Source organism: Ambystoma mexicanum, chromosome 8 (assembly GCF_040938575.1).
Source record: "Ambystoma mexicanum isolate Mex_15411 chromosome 8, UKY_AmexF1_1, whole genome shotgun sequence".
Classification (NCBI taxonomy): domain Eukaryota; kingdom Metazoa; phylum Chordata; class Amphibia; order Caudata; family Ambystomatidae; genus Ambystoma; species Ambystoma mexicanum.
In genome coordinates, this window is record NC_090929.1 from 1,476,140,637 (window position 1) to 1,476,156,113 (window position 15,477).

At 44.3% G+C, this 15,477-nt stretch overlaps 1 protein-coding gene across 2 annotated transcripts in view; it reads right to left on the reverse strand.

Annotated features, from left to right (window-relative positions):
- Nucleotides 1-12,714: 12,714 nt before the first annotated feature.
- Nucleotides 12,715-15,477, reverse strand: part of TLX1 (T cell leukemia homeobox 1) — a 41,892-nt gene continuing 39,129 nt past the window's right edge. For both annotated transcript variants that reach the window (XM_069611648.1, XM_069611647.1), the window contains exon 3: nucleotides 12,715-14,396. In XM_069611648.1, coding sequence (XP_069467749.1) covers nucleotides 14,174-14,396 — 223 coding nt within the window. In that variant the 3' untranslated portion in view covers nucleotides 12,715-14,173. The remainder of the gene's footprint in view (nucleotides 14,397-15,477) is intronic.

Here is a 15,477-nt window from a genome sequence, read left to right on the forward strand (position 1 = left end):
ATTGAAAACAAAAACACAACATATGTCTGTATCCTGGGCCATCAAATACAGAGTGTTATTATTAAACTCCTCTAATATCACTGTGAACCAATGCACAGTGTTGAATCATGCATCCCAGCTCCCCACTGCCCAGGATGGGGAAGCACATGAAACAGAACCTCTTGACTGTGTTGATATTACAGACTCTCTTTTAACGCCCTCAGGTGATTTGAGCGGCACTCCCCAAAACAACACAGACTTGATTTACTTCGTGGATGGGTTGTGTTAGTCAGATCAATGTGGCATTGCTGGCTGGATACATGGTGTGTGCCCCAGGGGTAGTTGTGGAGTTTGGGAAATTACTGGATTACTGTGATTTTACTGAATGAAAAGTTAGAGAATTAAATTTGAACAAATCACGTTCTGCTTGGGGGTAGGCCATCTCAGTGGGTGACAGGGCTCTGCTGGCGTATGCAATGATGTGTTTGTGGTTGTTTTCTGGGTCTGACTGCGCAAGGATAGCGCCGAGAGCAACAGGGCTGGCGTCAACCGTGAGATCGGTGTCCCACATCGGGTTGAAATACACCGGCTGTCGGTGGTTGGACAGTTCCTCCATTATATAGTGTGGAAGGTGTTTTGGCACTGCTTGTCCCAGTCAAATGGAGACTCCTTTCTGAGGAGGTTCCGCAGTGGGTCTGTGATGGTGGCGTAATTTGGGAGATAGCGAGCGCAGTAACCTGCCATCCCTAAGAACGATCTTAGTTCAGAGACTCCCGTGGGGGTGTTTAGGTTTATGATGGCACTGATTTTGTTGGCGTCAGCTGTTATGCCATGGCCTGAGAAGACGTGGCCGAAGAAGCGCAGGCGATTTTTGTTAATGGAGCACTTCGGTCCATTGAGTGTGAGGCCTGACTTGTGAAGGATGATGCACACCTCTGTTAGCGCTTTGTCAGTCATGCTGTTCTTGAGTTGCCCCAAAGATGTGGATATCGTCATTGTAGTTGAGGGCTTCAGGGCATTGAACACCAGGGATATTAATCTGTGTATTGTCTCCTGAAAGATTTCGGTCACAGAGGAAATTCCAAAATTGAGTCGTTTGTACCAGAATAGCCCTTCATGGGTGGCGAAGGTGGTGATTGGCTGGGAGGCTGGGTCGATCACTAACTGGTGGTACCCTTGGTTCAGGTCGATTTTAGAGAAGCAAGTGGTTTGGTTGAGCCCCACTAACGTGTCCTCAATGATGGGCCCTGGGTGTGTTTCTCTTTGGATAGACGTTTTCGGGATGTGCATGTCTACGCAAAGGTGCAGCCATCTGTTGTCTTTTGGGATGACTACTAAGGGGGACACCCGTGGTGTGGGACCTTCTACCCTCTCAATAATGTCATTTTTCAGGAGTGACTGGAGTTCACGCATCACATGTGCTTGGAGGTGGAATCCCAATCTGCGGGGGTGCTGGGGTACCGTGGTGGCGTTTGGGTTTATGTGGAGACTGATGACGGTGTCTTTCAGCATGCCTTCACCTTTGAACAATGTCACGAATAAGGTCTTGAGTCCTTCCATATGCAGTGTTTGGTGTGATATAAATTACACAATATGTGCGCCTGATGGGAGGCCCTGGATGACTTCCGATTTTTCGTACTTGATGTTGATCAGGGCAAGGTTTCAGACAGTCCGGTAGCTGAGGAGGCAGCACCCTATGGAGGGACTTTGTATCACATGGATGGTGGTGGGTACTCTTCAGTCTCTGTGGGTTAGGTCACAGTGGAACTGTCCTAATTGTCCTGTAGTGGCTGTGTTACTCCCCATTGGAATAGGCAGGCATGGGTTTTGCACAGTGGATATGTCTCCGCTATGGTTTGATAGAGTTGCTCATTTATGACGTCGACGGTGGCTCCAGTGTCCATGACAAACTGATTGTGTAGGTCTCCGATCCGGACGGTAACCTTGGGCGCCATTGCTGTCGACAGATGTGGTGCTAATGAGTCTCACGTACTCTTTGCTGTATCGGTATTGGGACTGGTAGTGGTTTTCTCCGGGTTCTGGTAGCTCGTATGGTATTGGATTTTCATACGGGTCATGATCATATCAAGGAACAGGTAGAGGGTTCATGCCGTATTCCTGATTGAGTCCCTGGCTTGCTGGATAGCTCGGCTCCATGTTGGATTGATAATCAGATGTTTGTGGGCTGGGTTGGTAGTCGTATGCGTCAGAGTGACGCCTGGGCAGATCAATGTTTAGATCCTCCATGGCCCTTAGGACTTCTGGCCGGGCTGCCAGTGGGATCAGACTCATCTCCTGGAATGTTGTATCCTGGTTCCTCTCGTGATCTAGCCGGTCGTGAGGTCCTCTTGCCTGCTCTATTCATCTGGCTGGGCCAGAAAGCGGTGATGTTCGGCATGCGGCGAGTGTGGGGAGTATTTCTCTGCACATCACCTGGAAGTGGTTCTCCTGGCCACATTGCATGCACCTTTGTCCAATGGCTGAGCACGGGCCTCTGTGAGGAAACTCAAACCCGCACCTGTAGCATTGTTTGTCACTCTGAGGGCGGTATTGTGGGCTTCTGAATGCTTGTTTTCCCCAGGGTACTGGGTTCCTGGTGTATCCCAACTGTCCAGAGGCCATAGCTGCGATGGTGTCACCCTTTTTGGGATTCTCAATGGCAGCTGCCTGAGCATCCATTCATTTGTATATTCTTGCCAGGTCAATTATCTCTTGTGGGAACAGGGGCTTCTTAAGTAGATGTTTTCTGAACAATGACGAGGTACATCCTTCTATGATTCTTAGTCTTATCGCCTCATCATCATTGAAGTTGGCGAAGATACAATGTGTGATTTTCCTCTGGAGATGGATGACAAATTCTCCTATGGACTCATGTGGTAGTGGTGTTCATTGATTGAATGCATATCGTTAATAGTCGCTACTGGGTAGTCGTACCGGTTTTCTGTTGACTGCAGCAAGAAGGCGTTGATATGTGCTTCTTTCCTGTGCGGGAATAGTTTTAATAATCCCTTTTATCTCTTTTCCTTCCAGATTAGCAAAGACGTCTATTTTGTTTGGTGAGTCGTTGTCTCCTATTGCCCTCATGAAGTCCTAGAATTCTTTGACTAATTCCTCCCACCTTTGGCCTTGGTCGTGGTGTGGGTCTAAGGTAAATGGGTTGGGTCATTTTAGGAATGTGGCAGGGGATGCAGGTCCTGGATTTGCGAGGGCTCTGGCACCTGCGTCTGCAGCTATCTGTGCATTGTCCACCATTGTGGTGGAGTCTTGTGGTGCTGGTGTTCCTTTTATATGCTGATGCTGAGGGTGTTGGTCGTATTGGCCTCATGGTCCTGTCTAGTGTGTCTCTTATGGTCACTCTTTCGTTGTGTGTCTTGCGTTGCATAGTTGGGCGCCGCCTGCTGTGGCTGGGGGCCCTTATGGATGGTGGCACTGTTGCTGCTTAGTCTTCGTTTGTGCTGAGGCGTGGTGGGTAGGTTTCAGGGTTTCTGATTTTGTGGTGCATGTTAGTCTGTAATACATGGATGGTGTCCCACGTTTGTATGCGGTTGTGCCACATGCCATGTGCCACGTGCGCGGCTTGCTTCAGTGTCTCTAATAGGTTGAATGATACAGGTGTGAGTAGTGGTCTTTGCCCCCCCTTGGCATGCTCTGCTATGGTTGGTGAGGTGGTATGCCACATTGCTTGTGACCCGTATGGGTCTGCGTCCCTGCCCAGTGGGGCCCAGGTCCTCTTTATCGTCCTCTCAGTGGTGCGCATGCGACCTGTGCGCCGGGCTCGCTGCGTTTGCCATCCTGCTGGTGTTGGGTACGTGGGGCCGTGCCTCTGGTTCACGTCTCCTCCGCTGTGCTCACTTCACTGGGCTGTCCTTGCCTGCTGCACCTCTTACGTGGTGCGTACTGCTGAGCTCCCCACACTTGATGCTCCTCCCATTTGGCCTGCTTCCACTGGGCTCACCTCAGCCGCTACTCGGTCACACGGTCTGCTTCTCTGGGCTCTCCCCACTCTTCGTTCTGCTGGGCACTGTACACCCGACTTCCTACTGGGTTCTCCGCACCCTCTGTCCTGCTGGGCACTGCTCACCTGACGTCTTGCTGGGTTCACTGCCCCCGTCGTTCCTCTTCCGTGGTCAGCTCTGCTGGGTTCTCCGCACCCTCCACTTCCCTCGGTAGGGCAACTTAGTGATCCTAGTGCTACCTGTCCTGCAGCGTGGGGACTCATCTGTCCTTGTCGCCAGTTGTTGAGCCTCAGCTAGGCCTCAACACGCATCTTACACAAATGACACAGGAGCCAGGTTCTACTCGAACTCCTTTTTATTGCTCCTCCTACATACTTTGTTCCCGCCGTCGCTCCCCTTTCTTCCACCTCCCACTCCCTCCCATCGTCTCGAGTCCCTCCTCCTTAAAGAGGCTCATCTGCTTTCACCTGGTAACAACAGTAACCAACTGAAGAAGCACCCACGTACATGAGAGGAGAGTCAGAAGCGGCTGACATAGTCAGCACAGCTTGCCTCCCCCTGGGGTAGTAGGGAGCCCGGGAGCATTGGAACATTTCCTACTCACTGGTCTCATTCACAACATAATAAGGGAAGCACTATTTTCATTCTTAAACTTCTCCCTAGATGTCTGTGTTTGATGAGTAAGCCAATAGAGTGCTGCATGTTTAGAGACCTATGAACTGCCGCGTGGAAGTGTAATCTGGCGCCTGACCCTGTGAATGGTATCATCTCTATTGCCTCGTATATGTGTGATTTAAGGAGTAACAATGGGAGGGGACCAACAGAGTTTGACGCAGCCCTTTTTGAGACTGCACGGATGTTGTCTTTACTCGCTTCCGCATTGGAGCCTTCCTTCCTCCATCACTCTGTTCCCCGTGGGTAATTAAGCAGAGTGGCCGCAACTGGCAAAATTACAGTTTTTTTTTTATAGGAAGACAACATTCTTTCACTATTGAGCCTCTTTCAGTTCAGGGAATCATCCCTTTAATGATAGAGGAAGTATCCCCTCTTAGTAGTGTGCTTGAAAGTAACTCTGTCCAGGATGAGGAGCTCCTGGTCGTAGCGGAGTGTATGTTGGTACAGGAGGGTACAGCAACAATGGAGGAATCCTTTGACAATACTCCAGCTCTCTTTGGAGATTATTCTCTTAATGAGGAGGACAGTCTCCATGAGGCATCGCCACGCTACAGTCATGGTCCAGGCTTTGCGTCACTTCTACATCATTTTTATGACAGAGACATTAATCAAACCGCCATACAGGCTCTACACTGTGTTCTTTCTCTCGTTTGTTGCCCTATATGACCACATATTTTCTGAGGTAAAAATGCATTCTTCTAAACTGCAACTTAGTCAAATCAAATTAGAGCACCTTGAGAGCCGAGGACATAAGTTCTCTCTTTTAGGGCCCATGGCATCGCCATATAAATAATCTGAAAGATAGTCCCCATGGGCAAGGAATGCGTCCAGAGACTGAAGTTAGAAGTGGGGCAGCCCAACAATCTAAGAATGGAAATAACTGTATTCAATCTAATGCCATCGATGTTATGACAGAGGAGTCAATCAATGAGAGTCACATGGGGAATGTAACTGCTGCAAGAGTGCCAATTGCCATCTTGCTTAACCTGCCTGCTACTCCACTGGTCTTATCTGCAACTGTCATTACCAACGTGCATTTAACTCAATGGGCTGCCCTTCTGGTCACAGAGGAGCAGTCTGTCATGCCTATACCATGCCACTTTGCTAATACCCTAAAAGGAAGGGTCCCAAAGTGGTTATTCAACAACCAAATAAATCTAGGAACATGAGGTTAGAAGTAAAAAACAACTATTCAAGGAAATTCCCAAGAAACTTGAATTACTTTGGAACCTTTGAAGCAATATCTAATCTCTCCGCCCCTCACGTGGCTCACACTACAGACTCAGAGCTGCTGTAAAACGGATGAGTTTGGTAGGTAACCTCAATTCCCTGCCTCTGACTGTGCAATGGTTGAGGGCCCAGGTGAAAGACCAAAAGCAGCTTTTGGGGAACGACAGAGACAGAGATCTGGTAGGAGACAGGAGCAAGGATTCTTCTTTGGCACCGCTGTCTCCTGTGGACCTGGGTAAGCAGAATCTGTTTGAGATATTTACTAGAAAAAGGCGCAGATCGACGCACGTCTCCGATACTTTGCACAAATTAGAAAAAATATTCATCTCGGATACTCCCTGCGATAATAAACCTAATAACACCAGATCCTCTGGTGGCACTTGCCCTGTGTACAGTATTTTGAGGGGGGCTCTATCTTCAACTGTAATTGAAAAAGGGCTCAATCTAAATAGCACCATGAGATACAGCAGCAAGCTCCCCCAACCTTACAGCGATTAGTTTGCATGACATAGATCGAGTGGGCAGGGGCTTCTTAGAAATTGGCTCAAAGATAGTAGATGAAGTACTTTTGAAGGAAACTCCTACATTGTGTCAATTGGGATTTGACATGCAAGCATTTAGGCCAGAACAAAACCTTGAACATCAAAAAGCCTTTGAACTAAGGGTGCAAAATAACTTTCCTTTGCTGGGTGTCTCAGTGACGAGTTCATAAGAAGGGCAGAGGAATGCAGCCTGGTCCCCCAAAGGCAGAGTAGTCACCTGGGCAAATGATCAATGTTCATGGCTGCCGGGGTCCCTGAACTTGACTTCAGCCATTTGATAATCCTTGGAAATGGTACTTTACCCATGAGAGGATTTGAAAGTGGCCTCCTGGAATACAAGAGGCCCCTCTTCTCTGTTCACAAACATAGATACTGTTAACAAACTAAGGGATTTTTATATCTTCCTGCACAAAGAGACCTGGCTCACCCAGAAACCTTTGATGGATGGAGATTAAATTGACACTCAAACAGCCAGGAAACATCATATGGGGTGCCCCTTCGGTGGCATTGTGATGACTACAAAATCTAATGGGTCCATCTGATGGCTCAGTGAATTGAGCATTCAGACTGGGGCAATTTCAATGGAACTGGAAGTACTTTGGAAGACAACATGTATACCTGTGTTAGTCATCAACATCTACTGGCATGAAGGGGTTGCCCACATGGGCCACTTCCTTGATGGTCTTATGGTTTTGCTTTATAATTGGTGGGGAAAATGTTATCTAGGATTTGTTCTTTTGTGAGGGGGACTTTAATTCATCATGCTTTGAGGAGAGTGACCTAAAACCTTTGTCTCTGATTGAGTAATCAAAACATGCCAGTAAAGCCGAGAATAGCTGTAGATGGCCATCCTGACTCAAATCTTTGGGTCTTCAAAGGCTAACCGGTAATGTTACCAGTGATGAACCTATGCAGTATACATGGTTTAGTGGGAACAAGGGGACCGTAATTGATTACATATATGTGACTCCTTGCTTTACTCAATATGTGCTAATGTATGCGTTAAAAACCCCACAGTCATTGACCACAAAATCTTGGCCACCTCATTTTCCATTGAAAGGAGGGAAGAACTAAAATCCAACCGTCCTTAGTTAAGAACAAATTCAGGGCTAAAAGGAATAAGATGGAATAACAGGAAAATTACCTGATTGAATTCAGAGTTGGATAAGATCCTTGAGGTCTGCTCTCTGGAGTGGAAACATCTCATGCTCATAGTTAACTAGTTCCACCCCTTCATAGCCGGTTTGATTGACGTAGCATTCCCTCCCTCCAGGCATGGTTCGATCTATGTTTGTGGGTGGGAAAGGAAGTGTTTCCTAAAGTCTGAGAGTGCTAATATTAAGGGGTTCAAGCTTTCTAAAATTGCTTGTAATGTTAGGATTTGGAAGGCAAAACTCTTCCATAAAAACTGGGTAAAGAAATCACTGTGCTACTAGGCTTCAAAGAGAGGGAGAAATTATGGTTGAACTCCTCCAAACCAAGGATTCTTCAGGCTTTGGGACCCTGATTAATGCAGTGGGAGGATTTCAATCTAAATCCTAATTCAATCCTATTCCAGAGGCTCCTTGGGTCGGCCACTTCATTTCAATATATGCCAGGAATTACAAATTTAGGTGAGATCTTTCAGGAGGAAGTCAAAGACTGTATTAAGAGGGTTCGTAGATCGAGGGCAGGGGGGCCAAATAGGCTCACTAAACTGTTGTTGAAATCAGACCCGGCAAACTTGCCACTTATAATGAGCATTTTATTTAATTATGTAATTAGGACAGGAAGATTCCCTTAGACCTGGTCAACCTCCTTTGTGGTACCAATACATAAAAAGGGAACGAGAATGGACCCAAAAAATGACTAGCCCATTATGGTAATGGCTGCAGACTCAAAAAATGTTACGTCCGTCATCCTTTTGTATCTGTGTTTATGGGCCACAAAGGCAGGGAGGCTAAAAAGATTTGAGGGAGGCTTCCAGATAAATCAGGGCACTGGCCTGAATGGTTGCTTGGTTAAATGCCTACAGGAGTCCGCTTGGTACAAAGGTTGTGAGCATATATATGTGGCATCGTTCGGTCTATCTCATGCTTTCGATCTGGTAAGCCGCTGCTTCCTTTGGACCAAGCTGCATGCTTGGGGAGTCCTGGACGGCCTCCTTAAGTTTCTGGTGGGGTTTCACAGCAACTCGAATATCCAGGTGCGCCTTAACATAGAGGGAGCCCTGTCAAGGAAGATTTACACAACATCTGGTTTAAGACAGGGTTGCATTTTGGCACCCTGTCTTTTTAACCTTTATGTTTCAGACCTGGATGACTATTTAACTAAGGAAGCCTGTGTTCCTCTGAGGTGGGGGGACACCAAAATCGCTCTAATGGCAGATGCATATGATTTCCTCTTATTCAATCTTTCCCCTTGAGGTTTGCAAAGGATGATTGACACCTTCTCCAGGTATGCAGAGACTAACCACTTAAAGGTGAATCCCCCAAAAACTAGTGTGATGCACTTTTTAGTCCCCCGGAAGCGGTGGAGGCACACCTGCTTTATGAATAAAATAAAGTTACTGTGTTTGCAAAATATGATCTATCTGGGATTCCCCATTCTGGACTGCACTTGCAAATCTTATTTAGTGGACTTCTTAAAGAATATCAATCCTCACCAGCCAGTTGTTAAAGATCGGATCAAAATATGGGAAATTCTCTGCCCAGCCCACGCTTAAATTCTATGAGGGGAAGATTGTCCCCAAATTGTTATATGGGTTGGAAGTTTTTCCCTCCTGGATTCTCAGTGAACTTCCTCTTTTTAGGGGCTTATCTGGAGGAAAGTCCTTCATTTGCCGAATTGCATACCCATATCGTTCATCAAATATGGACTGGGTTTAAAGTCTCTCAGAGCATGTGCAGACTTGAGAATTCGATCATTCTATCGGTTACTGATAGATCACCCCCAAAGAAACCGTTTATGAAAATGTACAATAATATGTGCAGCAAACAAGTGAGAACTGAGCCAAGGATCTTGAATCATACTGTAAAAATCTGCTTCTGGAATTGGGTCTAAACAAGAGTGTACTTACTGTTAATCCATGTCTTGTTAAAAAATACCCTTTTAGGTAAGATTGGGTGAGCGCTGTGGACGATTTCCACGTCTATCGATCGATAAGTCATCTCGTTAGAGATCATAAGCGAATGGGGATCATCACACCATATCTGAACATCTACCCATCTAAGAATGTACGCAGTGATTTTCTTAGATTCAGATTATATATCTGTCCTACAAGGCAAATGCAGCCATGTAGAGGCATTATTATGAAGGAAAATGCATTCTGCAGATTTTTTTCAAGATCCAGATGTGGAAGAAACGATGCAGCATCTGTTGCTAAATTGTAAATCCTCGATTTCCCGCCAACAAACATTTTTTGGGAACTTATTTGTAAACTGGTTGAGGTCAACCAGGAGGGTTTATGTGTCAGATAGTTGAGGGGTCCCCCCACTTAGGTAGTTATTGCTGTTGTGGGTTTTCTAAAGAGTTTAAACCTGGCTAAGGATGTGGGTAACTAATTGGACGCAGCCTATGCACGTAGATTATAGTTGATGAAACCTAAAATCAGGAAATAATGTGTTTCAAGTCTTCCTAAATGTGTTGATTATTATGTAATATTCTTTTTTTCATTGGTCAATTGTTTTTATTAACTTTTTGTCTATTTATAATTGTGTTTGCTCATTAATTGTTGTCTAATTGGTTATTTTTGTCCCTTTATTTCTCATTTTCGAAAAAGTGTTGATTGATTTCGCAAAAGGTTCAATTTTGATTCAGCCAAATAAAAAATAAAAACATGAAATACAAAATAAAAATAATAAAGAATGAACAAATGATTATTGGTTTCAGGCAACAGCCAATTCGGTTTTTGAGGTGTGTTTGTTGTTTGTCACACTAGTGTGGTAACTGTGAATCTGTGAAGTATACCTACCTGTTTAAAATAATTTGGCAATTGGTTTTGTATTTGCAATAGTGGTGGGCCTGTGGACCTATTCTTTACAGTGTATGCTGACATGTTCTGGTATACTATGTTTGCAACATATAAAAACCATTTGTAAATAATAGAAACATAAATAGGGTATTATTCTTTAGAATGCATGGCATCACGTGCCCCATCGCCTTCATTGCCATGCGTCATGCTCACTTTGATCTTCTGGTGCAGATAGTTAGAATGAAGCTCTTAACTTATATCACACCGTTATTGTGAGCTTTTTGTTGTAGGTCACCTCTAAATCTGTCATGTGGTCTGTTTTAAAATGTGTGGTAAAATGCATAACGATTCTTCTTCTCAAAAAGCACTAAATAATAAGCACATCATACACGTATTCTGAGTAAATGGCTGTCAACTGACAGAGAGAGAGAGAAAGATGACAGCAAAGGAGTGTAAAGCAGCCATTCCTTGAATTGGTTGTTATGTAGCAGTTGCTAACGTGCTCCAGAAGCAGCTTTTGACAGCCTGTGATGGGAAAGGTAGCACGTTCTCAACCTCAGATGATTACAATAGGGCTTTCATCAGTGCTGATCCTATGGAAAGAACATTCTAAACAGCTGCCTGCTGTCAACAGCAAGACCAGTAGAGGGCACCGGGTTGGCTCTATAATGACCCTGCATATAGCCGATGCGGCTCAATTGCCAGCAACTGTGATGACAGAAAGTCATATTTCATAAAGCTGCATATATTCTGCATTGGCCATTGTGACAACACAGGTGCGTAAGGATGTCACAACCAGACTGCATTAAATAACATATGTGCAATTGTTTGCATTGCACACCTTCCATGTATTTGATACAGGTTAGAGAACACCAAGGTGCACTTAATGTTTAAGTGTATATTTATATTTATTTATAAAGCACTATAACCAACTGGCATATGAGAGCTATCGATCAGGGCAGGGAACTGTTTGCACAGTCTAAAGAGTTAACAGGACAGATATAGCTGGAAAAGATGTGTGTTTAACTTGTTTTTAACACTTTCCTAAATTTGCCTAGGCCAGATTCTGACCGGAGATTCTGGGGTGGGGTCTTATTCCAAATTGAAGTGACTTGCACGAGAAGCTCCACCACCAGCAGAATTACATCTGAATCTGGGGAAGTTCAGCAGATTTGCCATAGCTAACAGGTGAGGTCAGCAAGAAAAGAAAAGGGACAGTCTCCTGGTCAAGTGTACATGTGCCCGTCCATAAACTGGTAAGATAGCTCAGCGGGTTGAGCGCTCGCTGCTGCGATCTGAGCGTGATTTGCAGGTCGCAGGTTCGAATCCCAGCAAGGCCAACTCAGCCTTTCATCCTTCCGAGGTCAATAAATGAGTACCAATTTCGTTTGGGTGATATTGTATGTAAATAAGTGCTCTGTAAAGCGCTTTGGATTAAGGCGCTATATAAAAAGCACATCATTATCATTATAAAGACGCTTATCCCCCAGCGCAGACATTTTAAAAGTAATTCTAGATGAATCCAGCAGCCAATAAAAAGTAATATGGCTACGGTAAATGTTCTGACTGAATTATTCTGAAGCACCTGCAGCTTATGGCAGAGCGATTTGGGTGACCCGACATATAGCGAGTTGTAATAGTCCAGTTATGAACCAATTATTGCACAAGCAATAATCAATAGATGATCAGGAGACAGGTAGGGACATACATGCCTAAATAATCTCAGGGAGTAAGAGGTGTTACTCATAATCTGATTGATCTGAATGGAAAAGCTGGTAGTGGGTAAAGGTAGACACCCAAAGACTTGACTTTTTGTAGTGGGGTGATACTTCCCCAATCCAACAGAATAGAAGCAAACTGGGGGGGTCAGCGATCTCAAAGAGCTGCAGGGATGTGCCAGCAGAAGCACGGTTTCCATGGCATTAACACTCACCCAGTAAGAGTGCGCCCAGGTCTTAACGTGAAGGTTATATTGTCAAACAGAGGACAGACAGAGTTTAGAGAAAAATTGGATTTTGACATCCATTTTAGTAAACACATCACGAAATGGCTTCACAGAGCTAATGAATAACAGCGGTGACAGGGCGGACCCTTGAGGGACACCATATTTAGAAAACAATGAAGTCGGTGGCCATAATTAAGAATACACAGTCCTTGCAATGCCACTGTATACAGTACATGCATCCTGAGGCCATATGATCTTCTAATGATGTCTAACTCCCCTGCTAACTTTTTTCTTTACAATAGTCCAACAGCAGTGTTTGTTGAACTCAGTAGGGAAGTGCTTGTAACGTTGGGTTAGAGTGCATGCAATGGTTCTGTTTTTTTCCATTTGTACAGTGTCACAGGCACATTTTAAAATGAGCAATCGGAAACAACGTATAAGTGCATAATTTAATTACAAAAGAGATGAGGCATTTAAAAATCTCATTGGAAAAATATGCAACATGAATTCCTAAAGCTGATAGAAGAGGGGCTATATGTGACGGACAAACAAAATGCCTGGATTTCGACATAGAAGTGCTAAGAACATGAACCTTAATACATATTTTTCTGTCTTTAATTCTCAGAAAGCTCTAGAGGTGACAGGTGATTCTTTTCAGTCACAGAATGACTGTTCAAACAGCAGCTAGCACACTCAAACCAAAAGAATAAAGAAAAGGAGAAGGGAGAAAGAAAGAAAGAAAGAAAGAAAGAAAGAAAGAAAGAAAGAAAGAAAGAAAGAAAGAAAGAAAGAAAGAAAGAAAGAAAGAAAGAAAGAAAGAAATGAAAATAATGTTTAAATACTTCAAAGGCAAGTACACGCTGTTTGGCTAGAGAATGGCTGAGGTGTTGTTTTTGGCCTGCGACAAGGCACAAATTGTCTTTTAGTCTCAATTTTGTCAACACTGTTTTGAATTCTTTTTGTAAATGAGAATACTAATTAAATAAACGTCCGCTGTGAGGGAAAATATCCGGCGAAAGTTCCTTGGCTACAAGAGAAAACAAATGGAAGCAATCCACGTGGGGTTGTTCGGGTGCGGTCTGCTTCCCGGGTGTCTGTTGTTGTTGGTTTGCACAAGGTACTGTTTTGGAAATGACGACGTTGTCATCCTTCTTGATGCTTCTCCTAACATCTACTCCTCGATATATTGGACGTCTTCTTCCATTAAGAGAACATAAAAAGAATGCCAACATGGCCTGCATTTCCTATAGGGACGATAAGCCGGTGCCTAGAGGTCTCCAAAGCCTCGGGCAGACCACGCCCAGCAACCCACACTGCAACACGTTGTGATGTGCTGGACTGTTCATGTCACAGTGATGCCTCTGTGCAGGTATGATTAACAGAATCCAAGAACACCCTAGTGGGTGAATTGGAGTAGAGATAGGAACGTTGTTTTTCCTCAGTTTTTCCTATACATTTTGGATGGCGGTATTAGGTGCAAAAGGTGGGCTGGGGTTTGGGTGCAAGTGACATTAAATTCTGCGCTGCATGGGTTGAAGGAAAGAGGTGCGTTAGAAGCTGAAGGTTTATCCTCTTTCTTGTCCAGCTCCCTCACCCCCCACCCCCCATTAAAGAGTGAACCTATGAAGGGGAACACTGCAGAGGCTTGAGTCTTTCTTCTCAGTGGCAGACTAAAAGCCTTGAAGAAGCACCTGATCTGCGTGCAAAAGAGGTCGAGGACGAGTTTTAAGGGCGGCATTCCAAGCCGGGAATAGGCCAGAAGGCATTGTTAGAGGATCCTAGCCCCAGGAAGAGGCAGTGTGCAAGTTCATCCTCGGCCCCCCCTGGCGAGCATAAGTTATAGGACAGCGCCCCTTTAGTAGTAGTTCTTGCGTGTGCTTGCGTCTCTTCAGGGTTATTCACAGGCAGATGCTATGGACGTAACGCTGGTGATCTTGGTGCTGTCATCGGACCAGGGTTGGAGGTTTTGGAGGGCGAACAGCGAGGAGTTGTGAATGCAGATGGGATCTGCCTGCATGGGCTGGTTGATGGATTTCTGGAAGGCCTCTTGCTGGAGCTGCATGAGGATTCGGTTGGCCTGCTGCCTCTCCGCCTCTCGCTCCTCCGCCGTTTGACGTCTGAGGAAAAAAAAACACACTCATCTGTATTTCGCATGTTTTAAAACTTTGATTAGATGTTCAAATCAGCAGTTTAATGATAGTTTCTTTTCACTTTAAGGCAGAAAGCATTCAATACTACAAAATGTCACAACATTAAGGAGTGGCCATACTGATTCTCAGAATATTATCAAATGTACCTGCCATTAATGGGGACCATCTATACAGAGGTTGTGTACAACATAACAACATTATATAATCAGTAATATAAAACAACTAAAATGAAAACAATGAAATAAAAACAAGTGAAACAACTCAAAATAACCATTTCAGGTGGAGGTTCCTGTAAGATATTATAATGTGTTAACCCATCTTCCGATCAGAATTTTCCATCTCGGTAATCATACAAAATCCATGTGTTAAAAATACCTTATATAGCACTGTGAAGTGACTGGGCTTCACTGAGGGTGCCCTATAAGTGTACTATAGATACATATAGCTAAATAAAGCTAAACATACCATGCTGAAATGGTAACATGCATTAACTTTCAAAGTCCAAGAGATTTCATTATCAGATAGCGAGTGGCCGCACAGTGAAGTGAATAACATTTTCTTTCTCAGAACACAACATATAAATGGATCGAACACACATACACACCAGAAATGCAAGTTACATATGAACAATGAACACACACACAAAATGTATATCTCCATGGACAATTCGGAAACATTGCCACAGACAATTTTGTAGCCATTTACACCTGCATGGAAAATGCCTGACTCTTTCCCACATGTATTCACATTTTAACAACAACTATGTTGCTTTAATTGTGCTTTGATCACTTTTTAACATGGGTTTTCCCCGTAAGGAAAAAATCATTTTTTGAGCCAAATATCTAAAAATTGTCTTCTTCGATTTTTGAGATTGTTGGTATGTGCAACAGGATTTTGTGCCAGATAACAAATCGAGAAGAAATTTATGGTTGCACATTTTGAGATATTGAAGCTATAAGAAGTATGGATATATCCCCAGGAGCCAAATGAGTGTATTTCTCTTCTACGGCATGTACATGTATGAAATGTACATGTATGAAATGTACAT